The sequence below is a fragment of the Octopus bimaculoides genome, chromosome 1 (assembly GCF_046866305.1).
Source record: "Octopus bimaculoides isolate indiv1 chromosome 1, ASM4686630v1, whole genome shotgun sequence".
Classification (NCBI taxonomy): domain Eukaryota; kingdom Metazoa; phylum Mollusca; class Cephalopoda; order Octopoda; family Octopodidae; genus Octopus; species Octopus bimaculoides.
In genome coordinates this window covers 126,980,352-127,001,080 of record NC_142928.1, presented here as the reverse complement: position 1 = coordinate 127,001,080, position 20,729 = coordinate 126,980,352, and the positions used below count along the sequence as shown (strand labels likewise).

At 34.7% G+C, this 20,729-nt stretch overlaps 2 protein-coding genes across 24 annotated transcripts in view; one reads left to right on the top strand and one right to left on the bottom strand.

The window, feature by feature from the left end:
- LOC106873822 (glycosaminoglycan xylosylkinase) overlaps positions 1–20,729 on the top strand; it is a 424,441-nt gene that overhangs the window by 139,613 nt on the left and 264,099 nt on the right. The window contains exon 1 of one of the 5 annotated variants that reach the window (XM_052970099.2): positions 13,836–13,967. The exons of the other annotated variants lie outside the window; for them this stretch is intronic. The gene's annotated coding sequence lies outside the window, so the exon portion shown is untranslated. Of the gene's footprint in view, positions 1–13,835; positions 13,968–20,729 lie in introns of those variants that run through there. 5 annotated transcript variants of the gene reach the window in all.
- LOC106878725 (potassium channel subfamily T member 2) overlaps positions 1–20,729 on the bottom strand; it is a 668,752-nt gene that overhangs the window by 491,778 nt on the left and 156,245 nt on the right. For 3 of the 19 annotated variants that reach the window (XM_089357624.1, XM_089357643.1, XM_089357684.1), the window contains exon 1: positions 13,746–13,942. The exons of 13 other annotated variants lie outside the window; for them this stretch is intronic. In XM_089357624.1, the coding sequence (XP_089213750.1) occupies positions 13,746–13,846 (101 nt within the window). In that variant the 5' untranslated portion in view covers positions 13,847–13,942. Of the gene's footprint in view, positions 1–13,745; positions 13,943–20,729 lie in introns of those variants that run through there. 3 more of the 19 variants (XM_089357590.1, XM_052970046.2, XM_089357681.1) reach the window with 2 other exon arrangements.

Genomic DNA, 20,729 nt, shown 5'->3' with positions numbered 1-20,729 from the left:
TGAAATTAATTACTGTAAACTTCTTATAGAAATTATTTCACTTTATTAAATTAATTATATTTCAACTTAAACAAAATGTTACTGCTTTGAATATTGATATATCACAACAATGATATAAATGCACTGCACCTGGAGTAGCAGTATGATCATATTTGTGTGCAGATACTACTAAATAGTAGATTCATCTATTTATATATTTTTCTGCCAGCCATCTTATCTAACTATCTATTAAATATTTTTATTTGTCTCTCTATCCTTATCACATGTTGTGCTTCTCTGTCTTGCTAAGATAAATGTTATACTTGCATATTCCTGAATTTGTAATGATTTTCTGCCTGTCTGTTTACGATATTTAGTTACGTCATCAGTCTTATACATGTAATACAAACTTTGGCATTTGATAAAGTTTTTAAGGAGACTTCAAAGAAGTTCAGCAATGGAATATGTGACATACTGACATATGGATTTATGTTTGCTTTTTAGTGACTAAGTTAACAAAGTATGGGCAGTACTCATGACTTTTTACAGAGTCCCTAAGACTGGTGGGATAAAAATAAGAAGTTATCTTTGGGCCGGACACCTGGCCTAATAGTTGGTCACAAAATGAATTCCTTTAAGGGCATCCTTGGGCCAGGTGGTGTTGGGGGTGGTGTTACTTAACCCGTTAAAGGAATAAGTCTGCCACACAAAAACAGAAACACCAACGAGCTTCTGTACAGATTCTGTTTACCAAATTTCCCCCATCAGGCTTTTAAAGTAGAAGGCTATTAAAGTAGAAGACACTGCCTTGAATCTATGTACTTGTGGAGTCATCTTAACCATGCAGTCATATCTATAAAGTAAACAACTGTAAAGTACTTAATTCTATGGTTATAGTTTAATTCACCAGGAAAAATAAAATTGTGTAAATGGTATGACTGTGTGTGTGTGTGTGTGTGTGCGAGAGGAAGACAGAAAGAGAGAGGGGTGGAAGAGATGGAGAGAAAGAAGAGAGATGGAGAAAGAGAGAGAGATCATTTTAAAAGTTCCTTTTAACAGTTAGAAAAGAATATATGTAATCACTTGGTGTTAAAAGTTCTACATAAGTCAGTAACTAGATGTTGGAGATGCTGAGTTAAGTGAGTCCTTCCTAGATCCTTAAAGATTAGTCAGTTAGTGAGCCAATAAGAGGTCCTTCATGATCTCTCAATCTTAGAAGTAGCAACCTGCTCAACCAGAGCTGAACTGAGGCTAAACAACTGCAGCTATTCCATCAAGTACTGTATTAATTTTAACATTTTAATATTTTCAATTGTAAAACTGTCTTTGACACACCTAATAATTGAATGTACTCACAAAAAGATAGCCTTGTTACAAATACTTACTAGAGCTACAGCAATATATATTCCATTGTATGCCTGAAAGCAAAAATCAATTGATTCATCAAGGATAGGGCATGGTTGAATGCTTTTTTTAAATATTATGTGTGGATAAAACAAGTACTTTTGATGCAGCAAAGTAGACTTGATGGCTTTATCGTCATCATTATCAATATCATCATTAATATTCTAAGGACAATGAAATGTTTATGGAAAAGTAGAAATAAATTGATATGGTTTGAATATAATTCTTGTTTCTAACTACTTTCTGTACCCATCATAAGTTTTTGATACAGAAAAACATTTGTTATGAAAAATTAATCACTATAGAAACCAATTATTTCTTTTGAAGCTAACAAGTGAATCTGTTTATGGTTAGCTGCTCAACCTGCTGGAAATAGAAGTAAAATCTCACATAATATTCTATTATTTGGCTAGAGTGGACTTATTGGATGAGATGGTTCGACATGCATTCTGAAAATGAAGATGGGATGATCATGACTGAAATATGTTTGACCATGGGGCTGCTCTATTAGAGTTTGCCCTTAGCTAAACGATGACATTCCTTCTTCTGAATAGGCACAAGGACAGTGTTTATTGAAAGGCTAGCATGAGATACAGTTGAATGGTTCAAATCCAATGAATGACTGCTGCTAGCACCTATTCTATCAATTCTTTAGATGACCAGCCATTGGCTAATGTAAACTTAGGCACACTATGCTTGAAAAAGAAACACAAAGGTATCACAGCTAGACCATCTTTGATCATTGACCTGCTGGAATAGTACTGATCAAAAAATGCAAGCTCAAAAAGTACAAGGATAAAAAGTGAAGTCAAGCTAGGAAACTGTTAACTGAGAATAATGATGTATTTTTACTAGAGATAAGGCCAATTTTCATTGGTGAATTGTATAATCAACAGATTAAATCTCAGTAGATGACTGATATTGGTATTTGTTTTATTGACTTGCTGAGAGAGAAGAGAGGAAAATAACTCAATCAGAATTTGAATTCACAACAATAGATCATAAGAGATGAAACTACACTAACAGTTATGAAACCATTTCTTTTATTGTAATTCAGTTCAAGTCACGTCTAGGAAACATTATAAGATTTGACAGCACTGTGTGTCTGGTATTTTATTTTATTGACCCAGGAAGAACGAAAGACAAAGTTGACCTTGGTGTGATTTGAACTCCAAATACAAAGGACCATAACTGGAAACTAAATGGACTTTGTCCATTGTTCTTACAATTCTGTTCATTTTATGACTTTAAATTGACAATTCATCTCCAATTTTATTATGTAAATTAAGAAGGAAATAAAGGTCAATGATAATATTTCTTGTAACTGACACAAAACTGTTTTTATAAAGGAAAGGTGGAACAAAGTGCATCAACACCAGTATATTGCCTTGACAATAGAGAAAAAGCTAGGCTGACTTAGGCGACATTCAAACTTTGAGAAGGGAATTTTTGTTGTTTGAACCCAAGTCAACCCTAATTAAGTAAAACCTTTGACCAAAAGCATTCCAGCCATGTCCAACTGTTTTTCTTGCACACTTGACTACATTATCCAATGTGTCCTTTTATAAGAGACTATAAGGAAGATTTGACTGCTATCACTAGCAGTTGAAATGACCATGTGGTAGGTAGCTGCATCGTTAACTGAAGAACAAGTGAATTGTTAAACCAGAGGCAACGGACCATAATTCTTCTGACTCAATTATTTTTGCTACTCTTATCAGAACCAATAATAATATTTCCTTAAATAAGTATTAGATCTTAGGTGAGTAAAAATCTTCAGTACATGAACTAGTAGTTGTAAATAATTCTTTTAGAGTAGACAGTAGTCTAACATTTGTCATTGACTTCAGTATATCACTGGTAGTTGGCATACTTGGTGTCTCAGAAGAGTTTAACCCTTCAGCATTCAGATTACTTTGTTAAATTTAATGCTTATTTATCCACATCATTTTGAATTGATTATGCACTATCTCATAGCTTTGAGATTTTGATTATCTGATTCTCTTTTACTCTTTTACTTGTTTCAGTCATTTGAATGTGGCCATGCTGGAGCACCGCCTTTAGTCGAGCAAATCGACCCCAGGACTTATTCTTTGGAAGCCTAGTACTTATTCTATTGGCCTCTTTTGCCAAACTGCTAAGTTACGGGGATGTAAACACACCAGCATCAGTTGTCAAGCGATGCTGGGGACACAGACACACAAACACAGACACACAAACATATACAAGCACATACATATATATATACATATATACGACTGGCTTCTTTCAGTTTCCGTCTACCAAATCCACTCACAAGGCTTTGGTCGGCCCGAGGCTATAGTAGAAGACACTTGCCCAAGGTGCCACGCAGTGAGAATGAACTCGGAACCATGTGGTTGGTAAGCAAGCTACTTACCACACAGCCACTCCTGCGCCTCCTGGTTGTTTATTTTTAAAATGATATTGTAGCATAGGTGTGAAAAGCCAGATCTGGCTGATTTTGAGATAAAGGAGGTAGAATATTTTCACCAGATATGGTTGGTTTAAATGCTAAAGGTTTAAAAATAAAGCCAGGCCCAGTGTGATTTGAACAGAAGACAATAAAGTCCTGAACTCGACAATGTAAAACATTTATTCAACATTAATTCAGCATATATTCACTTATGTTAAAGTCAGGCACTTTGCATTCCCTCAGTGTCATAATAATATTTATTAGTCCACATTGGAAGGATGAAAGACTTTTTTGCTATCTGAATGTGTATATAACTTCTTCATCAAAAACTTTTGTCATTATCAGTCTATTATCTTTGGTTTTGTCACTCCACCACCAAATATTTTTGTCATTCTACCATCTAATGTTTTATCATTACTCCATCTAATATTTTTCTTATTCTGGTGTCTAATATTTTCTAATATGTCTCCTATTATTTAATGTCATTCATTATACCATCTAATATATCAGCCATTACAGTATCTAATGTCTCAGCTATTATATCATCTCATAAGTGTAACACTACACCATTTAATGTATCAGTCATTACACCCTTGTCAGTTGCTACACTATCTGATGAATTAACTACTATGCCAACTAATATGTCAGCCGTTGCAGTATCTAATATGTCTATCATGATACCTTGTAATAGTTTTGCTGCATTAATCACCATTGTGTATCAGGCAACAAGAGTGTTATGTGGTCTCATGATCTACAAGAAACAGTTGCCAAATTTCTCCTATCATGCACTAATTGTTATTAAAGTAAGTCAAATCTGAGGAAAATGGCAGGATTGGTATAGCCCAAATGCTGTCTTTTACTATAGATTTACTTGAACAAGGCCAACCAAAGGCTAAAAAATGACAACAATGACATATCAAACACTTCACGTCATTAGCTCATTTTATTTTCAACTATGTAAATTATACAGTCTGAAGACTCTTCCTAACTCTTTCTAAATGTAAAAATCTACATCACGTGATGAACAAGCTTGTTTAGACTATCCTATACTGATGAGTTCTTGCAGACTGAAATATGACCATAGTTGTATTTTTGATGCAATAGTCAGACTTTCCTTCTCCTTGGCATGAAAATTAACATTGAGAAATTAATTCTGCATTTCTTGAAATTATTTTCCCTTTTCTCTGTGAGTTTCTAAATTAACAATTATTGCTAAGTTTGTGTTTTCTTTTTCCAACTTTGAGAGATTTGTTTTTCCTTTATAATTGGTTAAGGATTTTTTTTTAGATATATCATTCAGTACATTATCTCTTAATTTGATTATCAGCCACTTCATTGTCTAATATGTCTGCCTCTCCACCATGTAATCTCTTTATCATTTCCTACAATATGTGGGTGGCATTTCCCCATTCAGTGTCTGTCATTCTCTCATCTAATTTGTCTGTCACTGCACTATTTATTATACCAATCATTTCATTATTTGATATTTATGTCAGAAAACCATCTAACACATGAGATATACCACCATCTTATGCAGGGATTCCTAAGTTTGGATAGGCGATGACATTTCAGTGAGCACAGCAAAGAAGGAAAGTACTTACTTTATGCTTGTGCGAATCTGAATTCAGTTCTGGGAATTTAGGAAGTCTAAATTCACAGGCAGCCCTGTTGATTGCAAAGCGCAAGAAAGTTCTATGGTTTGATATGAAGTCATGAATGAAAAGCAGGAACAAAGAAGTTGCTATAATTTATGCTCATAATTGATTTCAATGTTTACAGTTCTTTTTTGAATGCTCAATTAACATCTGCATTTTATACCATGAGTCAAAAGCTTAACTTTTAAGTTCAGTTTGTTCAACCGCAGTACTACTGTATGTAGTATGATTTAAAAAAAATAAATTGCATATTCAAAACTTGAGTTTTCATTTTTACATGATGCCGCTTCTGTAAGGAGTATGAAAATTAACCAAATATGTCAGGTGGGGGTATAGGAAAGGTTGGAAACTGCAGATCTAATGTTTCTACCACTCCACTGCTTAATATTTATATCACTTCACCCATCTAATATTTACTTCACTTCATTATCTAATATACAGGTCCCTAACAACAAAGCTACACACCAGTACTGGACCATGGATCATTTGGCACCAAGCCATACAGAAAGAATACATTTCTTAATTTTATTTTTATTTTATTGACTATCACAGTCTGCAGGGTGTTTTTGCATTATATATGTTAATAATTAAATGACATATTATACACTTTATTGTGTTTTGTTATGCACATGATCCCCCCGGTCTGTGAAAAAACTGTCTTGCATGAAACTAGTGCAAAAAAAAGGTTTGGGACTATTGATCTAATTAATATATCAGCCATTTATAAACTTTATGCTTCTGTTTCTCTACTGTCTAATATTTCTCTGCTACTCTATCTGCAACTAATATGGCAAAATCTTGAATCAGAGGATTGCATTAGCAAAAAATAATCCTAGAGGAAGTGTGGTGGTTCAAATAATTATAGTTAGCATGAGAGAAAGATATGTAACATTAGGCCTTTTACAAAGGGAAAGAAGAGAGTTCTGACTACTTCCAGATAAATTTCAGCTACAACACATACATCTCTCATATCTTCTCTTTGATAAAATACCTGTAGCCTGAAACAGTGGACCTCTTTCTTTCTTATATTTAAACTTATCACACCAGCTATTTTCTCTGCTGTTTCCCTCTCTAATAACTCTACCACTTTATTACTACCTTTTTTTACCAACCCAAGAAGTATGAAAGACAAAAACAAACTTGGCAGGATTTGAAATCACAACATAAATAGATTAACTAGATACTGCATGATATTTAGTGTGCTTTTCTGTCAGTGCTGTTACTCAGCACCCTACAACAGCAACAATAATAATAGTTTCTAATTTAGGCACACGGCCAGCAATTTTGAGATAGTTAGTCAATTACGTTGACCCAAGTACTTAACTGGATGACAAGTAAAAGTTGCCCTTGGCAAGATTTGAATTCAGAATGTAAAGAGCCAGAAGAGATGGTGTGAGATATTTTCACCAATGCTTTAACCCCTTTTATGTTCAAACCAGTCAGATGTGGCCTCTCACACCTACAGTGTCATTCTAAAAAGAAACAATCACATCATTGAAATCTTGAAGTTATGGTACAGTGCATGATTAATTTCAAACAATGTAAATAAGCATTACATTTGATAGAATGATTTGAATGTTAAAGGGTTAATGATCCTGCTCATCCACCATTCTGAACAACAGCATCAGTACCTATTATTGTTGTTGTTGTTGTCATTGTCGTCGCTGCTGCCATGGTGGTGGTGGTGGTGGTGGTGGTGAGGAAGAGGAGGAAGAGGAGCTGGCAGAATTGTTAGCACACCAGGAAAAATGCTTAGCAGCATTTCGTCTTTCTTTGTGTTCTGAGTTCAAATTCTGCCAAGGTCCACTTTGCCTTTCATCCTTTCAGGGTCAGTAAAATAAGTGGTAGTCCAGTGCTGGGGTTGATGCAATCAACTATCCCCCTCCCCACTATTTCAGGCCTTGTGCCTATAGTAGAGAGGCTTGGCCCATTTAAGAGTACCCTTCAATTGTCAAGCAATATGCTCTACTTGAGAAGACATGTTGAGTGAAGTGAAATTGTTGTCATGGCCGATGTCAGTACTGCCTGATTGGCACCCATGCCAGTGACATGTGAAAAGCACCATATGAGCTTGGTTGATGCTAGTGCTGCCTGACTGGCTCCTGTGCCGGTGGCACGTAAAAAGCACCATTCGAGTGTGGTCAATATCAGTGCCGCCTGACTGGACCCTGTGCGAGTGGTACGTAAAAAGCACCCACTACTCTCTTGGAGTGGGGTTGGCATTAGGAAGGGCATCCAGCTGTAGAAACCTTGCCAGATCAGATTGGAGCCTGGTGCAGCCTCTTTGCTTGCTAGTCCTCAGTCAAACCGTCCAACCCATGCCAGCATGGAAAGCAAACGTTAAACAATTATTATTATTATTATTATTATTATTATTATTATTATTGTTAAGGTGGCATGCTAGCAGAATCATTAGCACACTGAGCAAAATGCTTTGCAGCGTTTCAACTGCCTTTACGTTGTGAGTTCAAATTCCACCGAGGTCGACTTTGCCTTTCACCCTTTTGGGGGTCAATAAATAAATAGCAGTTACGCACTGGGGATGATGTAATCAACTTGCCCCGCTCTCCAAATTTCAGGCCTTGTGTCTATAGTAAAAAGGATTATTATTATTGTTATTTCTTTATTACCCACAAAACCCCAAACATTGAATACAAATTGTTATACAAAAGGCAGTACACACACACACACACACACACTCATATAACCTGTGCATACATATCCCTATTAAGTTTTCATCTACTGCCCTCTTGCATTATCCTCTTATCTGTCAGTATTCAGTTCTACCACTGTCACTCTTTTTCACTCTACCCTGCTTCTACTATTACCCCTCTATCATTCTATATACTTATGTAGTTTCAGATCTACTCGTATTCAGCACTCCTTACTCTTACCATTCTTTACCACTAGCCATCGTGGAGGCGCAATGGCCCAGTGGTTAGGGTAGCGGACTCGCAGTCATAGGATCACAGTTTCGATTCCCAGACCGGCCGTTATGAGTGTTTATTGAGCGAAAACACCTAAAGTTCCATGCGGCTCCGGCAGGGGATGGTGGCGAACCCTGCTGTACTCTTTCACCACAACTTTCTCTCACTCTTTCTTCCTGTTTCTGTTGTGCCTGTAATTCAAAGGGCCAGCCTTGTCACACTCTGTGTCACGCTGAATCTCCCCCGAGAACTACTTTAAGGGTACACGTGTCTGTGGAGTGCTCAGCCACTTGCACGTTAATTTCATGAGCAGGCTGTTCCGTTGATCGGATCAACTGGAACCCTCGACGTCGTAAGCGACGGAGTGCCAACAACAACAACAACAACAACAACCTTATCTTTTTTACTGCATCCTATATTTACCCAGCTTTGATGTACTGGATCATAATTTCTTATATTGGTACAAAGTTAGAGACTTGTGCAAGTGTGAGACACTCAGGTGAAATAATTTTCAGCACATAACTGGATAACTGGTACTTGTTTTTATCAACCATGGAGAGATGAGAAACAAACTTAACTAGAACAAGATTTGAACTTGGAACACAGAGAACTGGAGTTAGTCCAGTGTGATACAGTTTCTGCTGTTAAGTTACCTTTCTGCATTATAATTGCTACATATAGTGGGACAAGGCCATGCATTTATAGTAGTACTAGTATATGGTAAATGGATCCATCCTCATTATATTACTGGTACTTGTATCGGTCCAGATGAATGAAAGGTAAAGTTGACAACAGCTGGAATTGAAATCAGAATGTACTGGATACTAAAAGTTATTTCATTTTGCAGCTTACTACCATTCAACAAGCTCTGTCTTCTCACAAATACTTAGAAAAATACCAAGCTTTCTATCCCTAAAAGCAGTGTTAGTTCATGCATAGTGTTTATTATAACTCACATGTATTGGATTTGGGGAAATACTTCTTACCTACAAGTAAATTCCAGCACTTGACTGGCGCTTTAACTTAGCAACTCTGGAAGGATGAAAGGCAAAGATAACCTTAGCAGTATTTGAACACAGCAAATTAAGAACTGAAGGAAATATCACAAGGCCAATGTTGTTCTGATTCTATCAATCCATGGGCCAAATAATAATAATGATAATTTTGGTTCTAGGCCAACAATTTTAAGAGGAGGAGGAAGGCAATTAATTATTTTATTGACCCCAAAAAGCTGAAAGGCGAAGTCAACTTTTGTGTCATTTGAACTCAGAGCACAAAGAGCTGGAAAAAATGCTACTAAGCATTTTATCTAGTGCAGTAATGATTCTACCGGATCACAACTGCAGATAATAATAATGATTCTTACTACAATAGGTACAGAGACTAGTTGATTACATCGACCCAAGTATTTATCTGGTTCTTATTTTATTGACCCTGAAAAGATGAAAGGTGAAATTGACACCAGAAGTATTTGAACTCAGAAAGATAAGCCAGAAGAAATGCAGCTGAGCATTTTATCTGACTCAGTTATGATTCTGGTCGTTCACCACCTTAAATAATAATAATAATAATAATAATAATAATAATAATTAATAATGTAAAGCACTTGCAGAAAACAGCACTGCTTGGAATCTCTCGAATACTCCGGAAGGTGCTTGAAAAATAAGAGGTGTTACCTTAGTTCACTGGTAGCGAACAGCTGACACTGTAGTACATCTCCAGCGTTAGAAGCTGTGCAAAGGCAATAATATTAATAATAATAATGTTTCTAATTCAGGCACAAGGCCTAAAATTTTGGTGGAGAGAGGCAATTAAACAGACCTGAGAACTTGATTGTTGTTATATTTTGTCAATCCAGAAAGACTGACAAAGTTAAACTCATTGACATTTGAACTCAGAGCATAAATAGCTGTAGATATACCACAAGATATTTTGTCCTGCTCTGTAACAATTTTGTTAAATCACTGCTCTAAATGGTTTATAGAGTAGGTGCAAGGCCAGAAATTTAGGGGAGGAGTTTAATTAATCAGATTCATACAAGTACTTAACTGGTGCTTTATCTTATTGATTCCCAGTGGATAAAAGGCAAAGTTAACTTCATTTATGCTTGAACTCAGAATATAAAAAAACCAAAAGTAGTTCCACAAAACATTTTGTTTAACACAGCATCAATTCTGTAATTGTAGTAGTAGTGGTAGCAGTAGTAGTAATGATGATGATGATGATAATGAATTCAAATTTTGGCACAAGGCCAGCAATGTCGGGGAGGAGTTAAGTTGATGACATCATCCCCAGTGTTTCACTGGTATTTAATTTATTGACCCTGAAAGGAAAAATTGACCTCGGCAGAATTTGAACTCAGAATGCAAAGACGGACAAAATGCTGCTAAGCATTTTGCCCATTGTGCTAATGATTCTGCCAACTTGCCACCTTAATAATAATAATAATAATAATAATAATAATAATAATAATAGTAATAGTAGTAGTAGTAGTAATAATAATAATGATGATGGTTTCAAATTTTGGTACAAGGCCAGCAATTTCAGGGGTAGGGTAAATCGATTACATCAACTCCAGCATTTGTCTCTGAAAGAATGAAAGGCAAAGTTGATTTCAACTGAATAGAACATAAAGATGGACGAAATGCTGCTAAGCATTTTGTCTGGTGTTCTCAAAGTTCTGCTTGGTTCTGCCAACTTGCTACCTTTGGTTTCAAGTTTTGGCACAAGGCTAGCAATTTCAGGGAGTGGGTAAGTTGATTATATAGACCTCAATGCTCAGCTGATATTCATGTTATCAACACCTACTACTAATAATAATAATAACGATATTAATTTTCTACAGACACAAGGCCTGAAAGTTTGGGAGTGGAAGTTAGTCAATGCTGTTGTCACAGTAGTTGACCAGTGCTTTATCTTATTGATCCTGGTGGGAGGAAAAATTGCTCTCAGCAGTATTTGAACTCAAAACATAACAATTATAACATTAGTAGTAGCATGGGTAGTGGTGGTGGTGGTGGTAATAGTAGTAAGGATGGTGGTAGTAGTTGTAGTAGTTGTAGTAAGAGTAACAAGGAATATGAATGTGTTTATTCTTCCAATGTGATATCGGTGTTTTTTATTTTTTTCATCCACTCCAGCCACATGTGACCAGGCTTACTTAAGAAGTATCATCGAATCATAACTAGGTCACTGCTGGATATGGAACAGTTGTCGGCGTGGCTTAGTGAATCGAATCATAAGTTATGTCACAATGCATTTCGATATTTGTAAAAAGCAACATATCAACTTGTTTGTCTATTTTTTTTCTCCCAAAAGCCTAGTTTCACTTTTAAAATGATATCAAGTTAGTAGTTTTTTTCTTACCTATACATTTGTTCTCTCTTTCTCTCTCTCTCTCTCTCTCTCTCTCTCACCCCACATCTTTGTTTTGGAGAGGTACATGTAAAGGGTACAAAATGTGGAAACATTTGGAAAAATACCTTATTTTTAATGCTTTCGTTATGCTGTGTTGAAAGTAATCAATGAATTTTAGCAGGGGTTGGAAAACAACAGCTGGTGACATTTTTTAGGAATTAATGTATAATAAAATATTGAAATCTACGTAAATGCTGTATCATTATCATACTATATAACAAGACATGTTAATGTATTTACATGTTATAAGAAAAAAAAAAACAAAATGACAATAATATATAATTGCTTTTTTTTCTTTTTTTTTTTTGGGCTTGTCGTAATGAGTTCAATATTTAAATCTATTTTATTTGTCTTCATTAATAAAATAATGTGGTTTATGAAAAATGTCATGTCACTTAGTCATTTGATCAACAATACATACATACACACGTGTGCATACATATGTGTGTGTGTATATGTGTCTGTGTAAGGATATTATATACATATACATAGATAAATTGATAGATAGGTAGATAGATAGATAGATAGTTGGATAGATGTTCAATAAAATATACAACAGCTGATTGTATAGACCTAACTAATGTTCACTACTGCTTCAATATCAATTTATCTCTACACGTGTTTATGTATATTTTTTAAAATTTTATCTTTATTCATTTATTTACTTCTCTTCAGTTGCAATGGATAGTAGAAAACACGACACAAATATAAATTTAAAATGTTCACGTTTTGTATGCGGGGGTTAAAAACTGTAAATTTGGGGAGTTAATTGTTAAAATATTGAATTATGTGAGCCATGCTGTCTGTTTACCAATTCATCGCTTTTAATTACTATTCCAATATCTGAGAGATTACGTTAGGTATTTGTGACAATTTCTCTGCTTCATATACAAGAATTTCTTAGTTGATTCCAGTGAAATATCTTAGCCTGTTAAAGGGATAGCAGTAGCACTTGTTATTTGTTGCAAATAAGTGTGTATTGTTGCAATATTCCCCGTTACTTGTTGCCTCATAAACATTGAGTGATGAGGCCTTGTATTTTATTTTCTCTGAGAAATTATCAGGTGATGAGCGAATAAATCTAGAAATTTATAAGGAATTTATTACTAAGGCGTGTTTACAACAATTGTACATATTTCCCTGAAAGCTTATAGTTTGATTACTTTTCATGGGGAAAAAGAAAAGATTTACTTTTAAACTTCAATTATGTAAGAGATTTTTTTTTTTTTGTGAAGTCATTTTTTTCTAGTTTTTACTACAAGTATATTTTCAGTGTGTAATGGTTTGATTGTTTCACATATAAAATTATTCAATAAACTGTTTTGTGTTTCTGTATTTTTATATATGATTCAAGTAGATCTCTGTTTGGACACAAAAAAAAAAAAGCCAGACAAAAAGAAAAGAGCCAAAATACCACTCTAAACATTTAAGAATTTTCTAAGTTATACAATTCAAATATATCAGTTTATAAAGAAAGAAAATAAACATAAATACAAAAAGAAAGCTTTGATGCAAAATAAAAAGAAAACTTGCTGCATTATGTGTACAGGTGTGTGTGTGTGTGTGTATTACATGAATGAATGAAATTGTAAATGTGGAGAAATGTGTTTGTGTGTGTGTGTGTATACATATATGAATATATGTGTGTGTGTATTAGTATGTATACATACAACATACATATGTGTGTGTGTGTGTATATATATATATATATATATATATATATACACACACACATACACACACACACACATCTCTCTATATACAATGCTACTATATAGATAGGCAACACTAAATTGATTTTTGCTTTTCTGAAGCATCTGTGCTGTGTGTATCTTTCAACTGAATTGCTTTCTTCTCTCTATTAAACTAGTCTTCTAAACCAACTGTGAAATGCATGCTTTCCATAAACAAAAGAATTAGATATCTAACCTGTGCTGAAATCCGGACCGATTCTGAGGAAATGTAAACATTATCTCATCCTTTTCTTCCTCCATTTTGGAAGTATTCTTCGACAGCAATTCTTCATCCATGATTCCGATTTGAATGTGAAATAGCGTAAATTTAGCCTTGATAGATTTCCACTGAAGCTTTCTCTACATTACCGATTGGTTACAGTTTGTTATTGTAGTTGTATGAGAGGCAGCTGAACTGGTATGTCTACATTTCTATTCAACCATTGGTTAATTTCAAATATGTAACTGCTTGAGTAAATTTTTTAACTTTCTTTCCTAGAGATGTACAATTTCTAAGCTCATCCTTTGATATTTATGCTAGCTGCAATTTCATGGAAACTGTCCTATTTCATCACCATCATTATGATCAGTGTGTTTGTCATAAGGAAATTTCTCATGTCCACATCTATAATATACATTTTATAAATATAGGCAAATTTGTCAATAAATTTTACACTCCTCTCAAAATAATGCTTCACAGATACATTCCTTTCAAAATTAAATTACTGATAGTGTGTACATACATGCATATATATAATATATAATGGATATATGCTCTTTGTTATTTATTTTTAATACCTACATTTATGTATTTAAAAAAAGAATAAATTTTAAATTCTTGTTGAAGAAATGCTAACCCTGATTTGCTTCCAGTCTATAGAACTTACAATAATGTATGTAGCACTAGAAGTGTCTTATCACCGGCAAACTCTCAGCATTAACTGGTTGCATCAACTGAATGCATACATTTAGATACACATGCACATTCTCACAGGCATAGATATGGAGGTATGAAAGTATGCACATATATATATATAAATATGTATGTATGTATGTATGTATGTATTATAGATAGTAGGGAGCCTGTGTAATGTGTGAATTTTTTATTGGCTAGTTAAAGGAGCAAGACTACTCATAGCTTTTTTTTTTTTTTTACCTCCAGGACCTCTGGAGTTGGTAGGAGGCAGGGAGGAAGTTATCCTCAGACCAAAGACCTGGCCCATTTACTTGCAGAGTAGTGTGGTCTCTGCTAAAGGTACTCAATGATTATATAGTGGTGTTGGTGTTAAACTGGATGACAGATTGTCATGCCACATCTTATGGAAATATTGGCACTGAAAATGGGAGATTTGCATTGATATGATGAGAACATAATTCAGTATGATCTTTTAAATGTGGAAGGATAATCTGTGTGAAAAAGTTAATATGAAGGAACAATTGATGTAACACATTCACGTAATATATATATAGGCAAGATGGCTGCAATATGATATGATATGAATGAATGATGAGAATTGTGAGGGACAAAAATAAGATGTACTGACAATGGAAGGATTGCACTGAAGAGAAAGGCCAAATTTGATATGGGGAAAATTTTGGTTTCAGATTTTGGCACAAGACCAGCAGTTTTGGGAAATGGGTTAAGTTGATTAAATCAATCAACAGGTATTTATTTTATCAACCCTGCAAGAACAAAAAGCAAAGTTGACCTCAGCAGAATTTGAACTCAGAATGTAAAGACAAACAAAATGCCACTAAACATTTTTCCCAGCATACTAATAATTCTGCCAGCTTTCCACCTTAATATTGGGAAAATATTGAGATCAGATCATAAGATGCAGGACCTCAAAAATAAAGATAATGACAGAACATTAATATATACTGTGATGTATTTTACTGCAGATCTTGACAGCCTGGAAAAATACAAACAAATGATTAAATGCTGACATATATATACTATATACATAGCTATCTATGTATCATACTTAATGTATAAACACCACTGATAGGCCAGTTACTGTGGTATTCATCCCAAGATAACATCACATATGGCTGTACTGTGTTAAAAACAGAGCAAATACTGGAATGAGATGAAAAATTGCTCCAGCAGTGGCCAGTGAGAATACCTGATGCATTTCAGCCTTTTTAAGTCTTTTCAGTGATGTGTACTCACAGCCAGTCACATACTTGAATGAGAATTCATTGCCTCCAATATAGGAAACAATAAATAAAACAATTTATTAATGTTGCAAATAGCTACCTGGCTGAATTAAAATCTGGTATATGATCTTGAAGCAGTGTTGAATTAAAATAGCCATCCTTGTGTCATACTTACCGTATATACACTGTTGATAAGTAAGTTACAGCAGTGACTCTCTTCCCTACTTACTAAAGCCTTAGTCTTTGTTAAGTTTACCTTAAGGTCTCTTGATACTAGGTTTAACTTCCATACCTGGAATTTCCTCTCTAATTCTCTTATAGATGGAGATATGGGAACTAGAGCATCAGCGTATAGGAGTTCTCTTAGACCTCCAGTCTTAAACTCGTCTGTGATGGCCTGTAAAACATTGATGACAAGGTGAGAACTGAGGACTGACCTTTAATGAACTCGAATCTTCATGCTACATTCACCAATGAAATAGTTACTAGCTCTCACTTTTACTAACCACATCTTTATACAGCCCTCACACTTAGTTTCCTCAGTGCTATCTTGTCAAATGCCTTCACCAAGTCAATGAAAGCAAGAAATAGTGGTTTATTCCTAGCCAAGTTATTTCTCCTGCAGTTACCTTGCCAACAAAATTGCATCTTCGATGCCTCTTCTGGACATGGAATCAAACTGCATCTCAACTAGGTCTGTTCTGTCATAAGTGAATTGTGCCATGACTTTTCAGTGACATTCATACCCTAATCTGGTGGTTTGATTACTTCACAGTTACTTCTCTCTAAGGCATCTCTTTTGCCTTTGTGGGAGTATATGATGATACTGCTATGCCTAGTTTGACACCTTCCTGTATTACTTGATTGAGTATCTGGCGACTGATCAAGTACACAGATATTGTGATTATCTTCATGCCTATCCCTGAGAGATCCAGAGCTTTCCTTCTTTTCATGTCTTTAATCACTTAATCTACTACACTGCTGTCAACTTGAATTGCTAATCCCCCCCTAGCATTAGTATGAGGTAGCCCCTCTTTATCTCATGCTTTCTTCACGTTTAGCAGCCTCTCATAATAGCACTTCCATGCCACTTTCTTGGCAAGTATACATTCATAATTCCAAATACATATCTTGTCAATGATGTTTTGGTTCTTTCTTACTGTCTCACAATCCTGAACCATTCATGCCTCTGGGCCTCATGTAGAACATGTGAAAATCTCTTTTAGTGATCTCACCCTCAGCCAAATTTAACTGTCATCTAGCTTCTCTTTGAGCAATTCAATAATGCTCCCTACTACCACTTTCCTTCCAGGTTTTCCAAGCTTGTCTCTTAGCCTCTCTTTGTTTTTACTGCTCTATCAACAGTGTCATTTCACTGCTATGTTATCTTTAGTTTGGTTGGGATTTTACTCCAGCTGCATGTCTAATTTATAACCCTAAATTGGTTATTCCATGGAAATTTCTAGTTGTCATTGATGTTGCACATATCAAAATCTTTCTCCTTACAGTCAGATGCATCAACTAAAATTTTTCTAAACCTATTCATGGCAGCAATATCTTTTAATTTCCATATCTGCTTCTCTGTACTGTCTTCTGCTTCTGTTTCTGCCTGAAGTTCTGAGATGCAACTGCTCTAACTATTTGGAACACACACTTTGAGAAACTAGCCAATGATGTAGCTTTAACAAAGGCCAGCTTAGAGTAGGAAATTATGATCAAGTTGGCAACTTCACTGATGGTAGGGTATGGAAGGGGCACACAGTACACTCTGTAAAGTGGCTGGCATTAGGAAAGGTATCCAGCTGTAGAAACCATGCTAAAGTAGACACTGGACTACAATGCAGTCCCTTAGCCAGATGGATGATGATGATGATGATATATACATAAATTATTATTTTTATGAATTATATGCTATTAATTTTACATGGAAAATGTTGACAGTTCAAAATTCATTTTGGTTTAGCACATTGAATGATCCTTCAACAAGTTAATGTTTTTAGATATAACTATACATAACAGCAACCATTAATATATCTATATATATCTGCCTGTCTCTCAGTCTGTCTGTGCATGTATGTATGTATGTGTGTGCACGCACATGTGTGTGTATTTACATATAAAGGCTTGTGAGACTGTTAAACAGATAATTTTACATCTTGCTACAAGCAGGAAGTATAGTGAATGAGTAAGTATTTTGTTAGTTTGCAATATTGGAGTCATTTCTTATCATGGGAAATAACTGCAGTAAACTGATGTGCCACTCTATTGACCTGATTAAACACACACACACACACACACACACACACACACACACACACAAAATGTGATAGAACTTTGCATACTACTAGTCTATCCAGTAGTGAGGTTCTGGGGGTGATAAATGAAAATCAATGTATGAAAAATTACAGGTGAACAGTAGAGAAAACTATTTGTATAGATGTGAATATGAATAAACAAAGTGCTGTATGTTGATGTTGGAGAGCACTCAAGAAATAGGAGAATCAAATAAGTTGTAAGAAGTGATCAGATAGAACACTTAGCTCCATGTCAGATGAGAAAAGACCTGATATGATATATTGTACAGCCATCCAGCATGTACTTACAAAGAAAAATGACCATTCAAATGTTGATAATTATGATGAGTTTTCTCTTTTTTTATGTTAATAACTACAATCAAAGGATATTAACATGTGACTCATAGGCCAGAGTTTAAAATTCACTTATTTACATTTTGCTAACTTCACATATAGCACATTGATTACTTTTTCAATTTTATATTTTACCTGTTTCTATAAATCTAGACTGAAAATGATTAGTATCAGTTTAGTTCATTTTGTATCTAAGCAAGACACATAACTCTGTTACTTCATTTTGTCTGACTGAATAGAAACATACTTTACTTTTGTGTCATTACTGAGTGGGATTAATGGTGCAGAGGGCATAAAACTTTGGAAACTTGTGTTTTTTACCACTTCCAACAACACTCACACTTTTGCAGCTGATACTATACCACATTCTTTTTTTACCATCTGGAAACAGGCATCATCTGCTTGCAACCTAAACATCCTACATTGACTCTCTGAACAGAAAACCTTCAGATTATACTACATTGAAGGCATGATAATTGTTTCTTCAACAGTACAAATATTCAGTCATGCATACCAAAGAAAGTGTTTTATACCTCATGGATCTAGTTATGTATAATACACAGTAAAAACCCTCAAAAGTTTTTACACATGCTTGTACTTACAATCTCCAAGGATCCCTCATAGTAAATCCACATATATACAGCTGTCATAATTTCATCACAGACTAGAATTCCTCTTTACAGTCAAGAAACACTCAGACCTCAATCAGTTGCATACCATTTACAATGCTTTAAGAACTGCTTTGCACTAACATTCAAGACCAAATCTAGAAGAAATCCATTCACCTAATGAGAAATGCTTCAATTACCAATGTACTTAAATGACTAATTCACAAATGTTCTGTTTATTCTTGAATTCAATAGAAAAAGGTACAATGTTGCCAAGTATGGCACTCATCTCTTAGATTGAAAAGTGGAATTATTGTGTGAAATATCATTCCTTAGTTGTCTAGCTAACTTTGTCTGTGATGTGAAGGAGGGTTGAGAATTAAAATCATCTGTGGTGAGTAAATGGTAAATTGCAAGAGTTCTGCTTATGAATGATATGAGGAATTAATTGTTTTTAGAATTATGTTAGGCTGTGGTAAAATGGAAGTAAAACAAAGTAGATTGCAGAATGCTAGGCAATTGGTTATTGCATGTCTGCCCAAATCCCATCTAATGGTATCTTGTGACATTCATGTTCATGACTTTATCAATGCCATCACATGCTATTGTTATCGTCATTGTCATTATTGTCATTATTATTGTCATCTTCATCTTGGTAAGAATATATTTTTTCTCGATCATAATTTTAAATGTTAAACATAATTGTAATGAATCAGTTAAACATGTCAAGATGTAAGACTATTAACAATATCATACTTTCTATTTTGTGGGCATTAATAATTGGTATAAATGATTAAATTTAGATGGAGAAAACTGTATTTAGTGATATAATTAATTTAGATGTAAGATTATATTTTTTTTTATATACCTCTGAATATACTATGTTAAAAAAGAAAAATATTTTATTGGAATATCTTTATGTTCTGCCATAAAAAAATATTGTTTTGCCATAAAATGAATATTGCACTGTCTTCACTATATTTATAAACAAATGTCTGGAGAGAAATTATTGGATGGACCAAGAATGTGAATCTGAAAGCATTGTTGTCAATGTATGAAAGTTCAAATAATTAAATATAATGAGTCAAAGCTTAAAGTGAGGTACAATAGCCATAAATGTAAGGAACTGACCCACAAAAAAAACATTTTTACTACAACAACCAAAATATATGTTTCAGTATCTTGCTTCTCATCTCATTCTATCATGATCAGGCATACTACAAAATAGAAAATATCATGTATGTCATGTTATTTTTAGCATGTTTTTTTGCTACTTGATGCACTTTTTATCACCAACTACTTATAGCATGGGCTGGGTGTAGTTATCATGTGACCCCCCGGAACTAGAGAATCCTCTCTATACAACATTGTTTCTGCTCATTGAGTGTATGCATGTGTGTGTGCATTTTTAAAAATACATTTTAAATGTTGATATATAAATATATATTAAGCACAAGGGTGACTTTGTGGTAAGAAGTTTGCTCCCCAACCACATGGTTCTGGGTTCAGTCCCATTGTGTGAAATCTCTGGCAAGAGTCTTCTACTATACCCCAAGCCAAGTAAAGCTTTGTGAGTGGATTTGGTAGGCAGAAACCAAGAGGTACCCTCTGTGTGTGTGTGTGTGTGTGTGCATGTGTATTTTTGTGTGTGTCGGTGTGTTTCCACATCTTGACATCACTCTGATAGTTGTAAAATGATAATCATTGTCATACAAACAGTGTCATTCATGTCTAGTATTCTGCAAAAGCATATCTGTGCAGGGA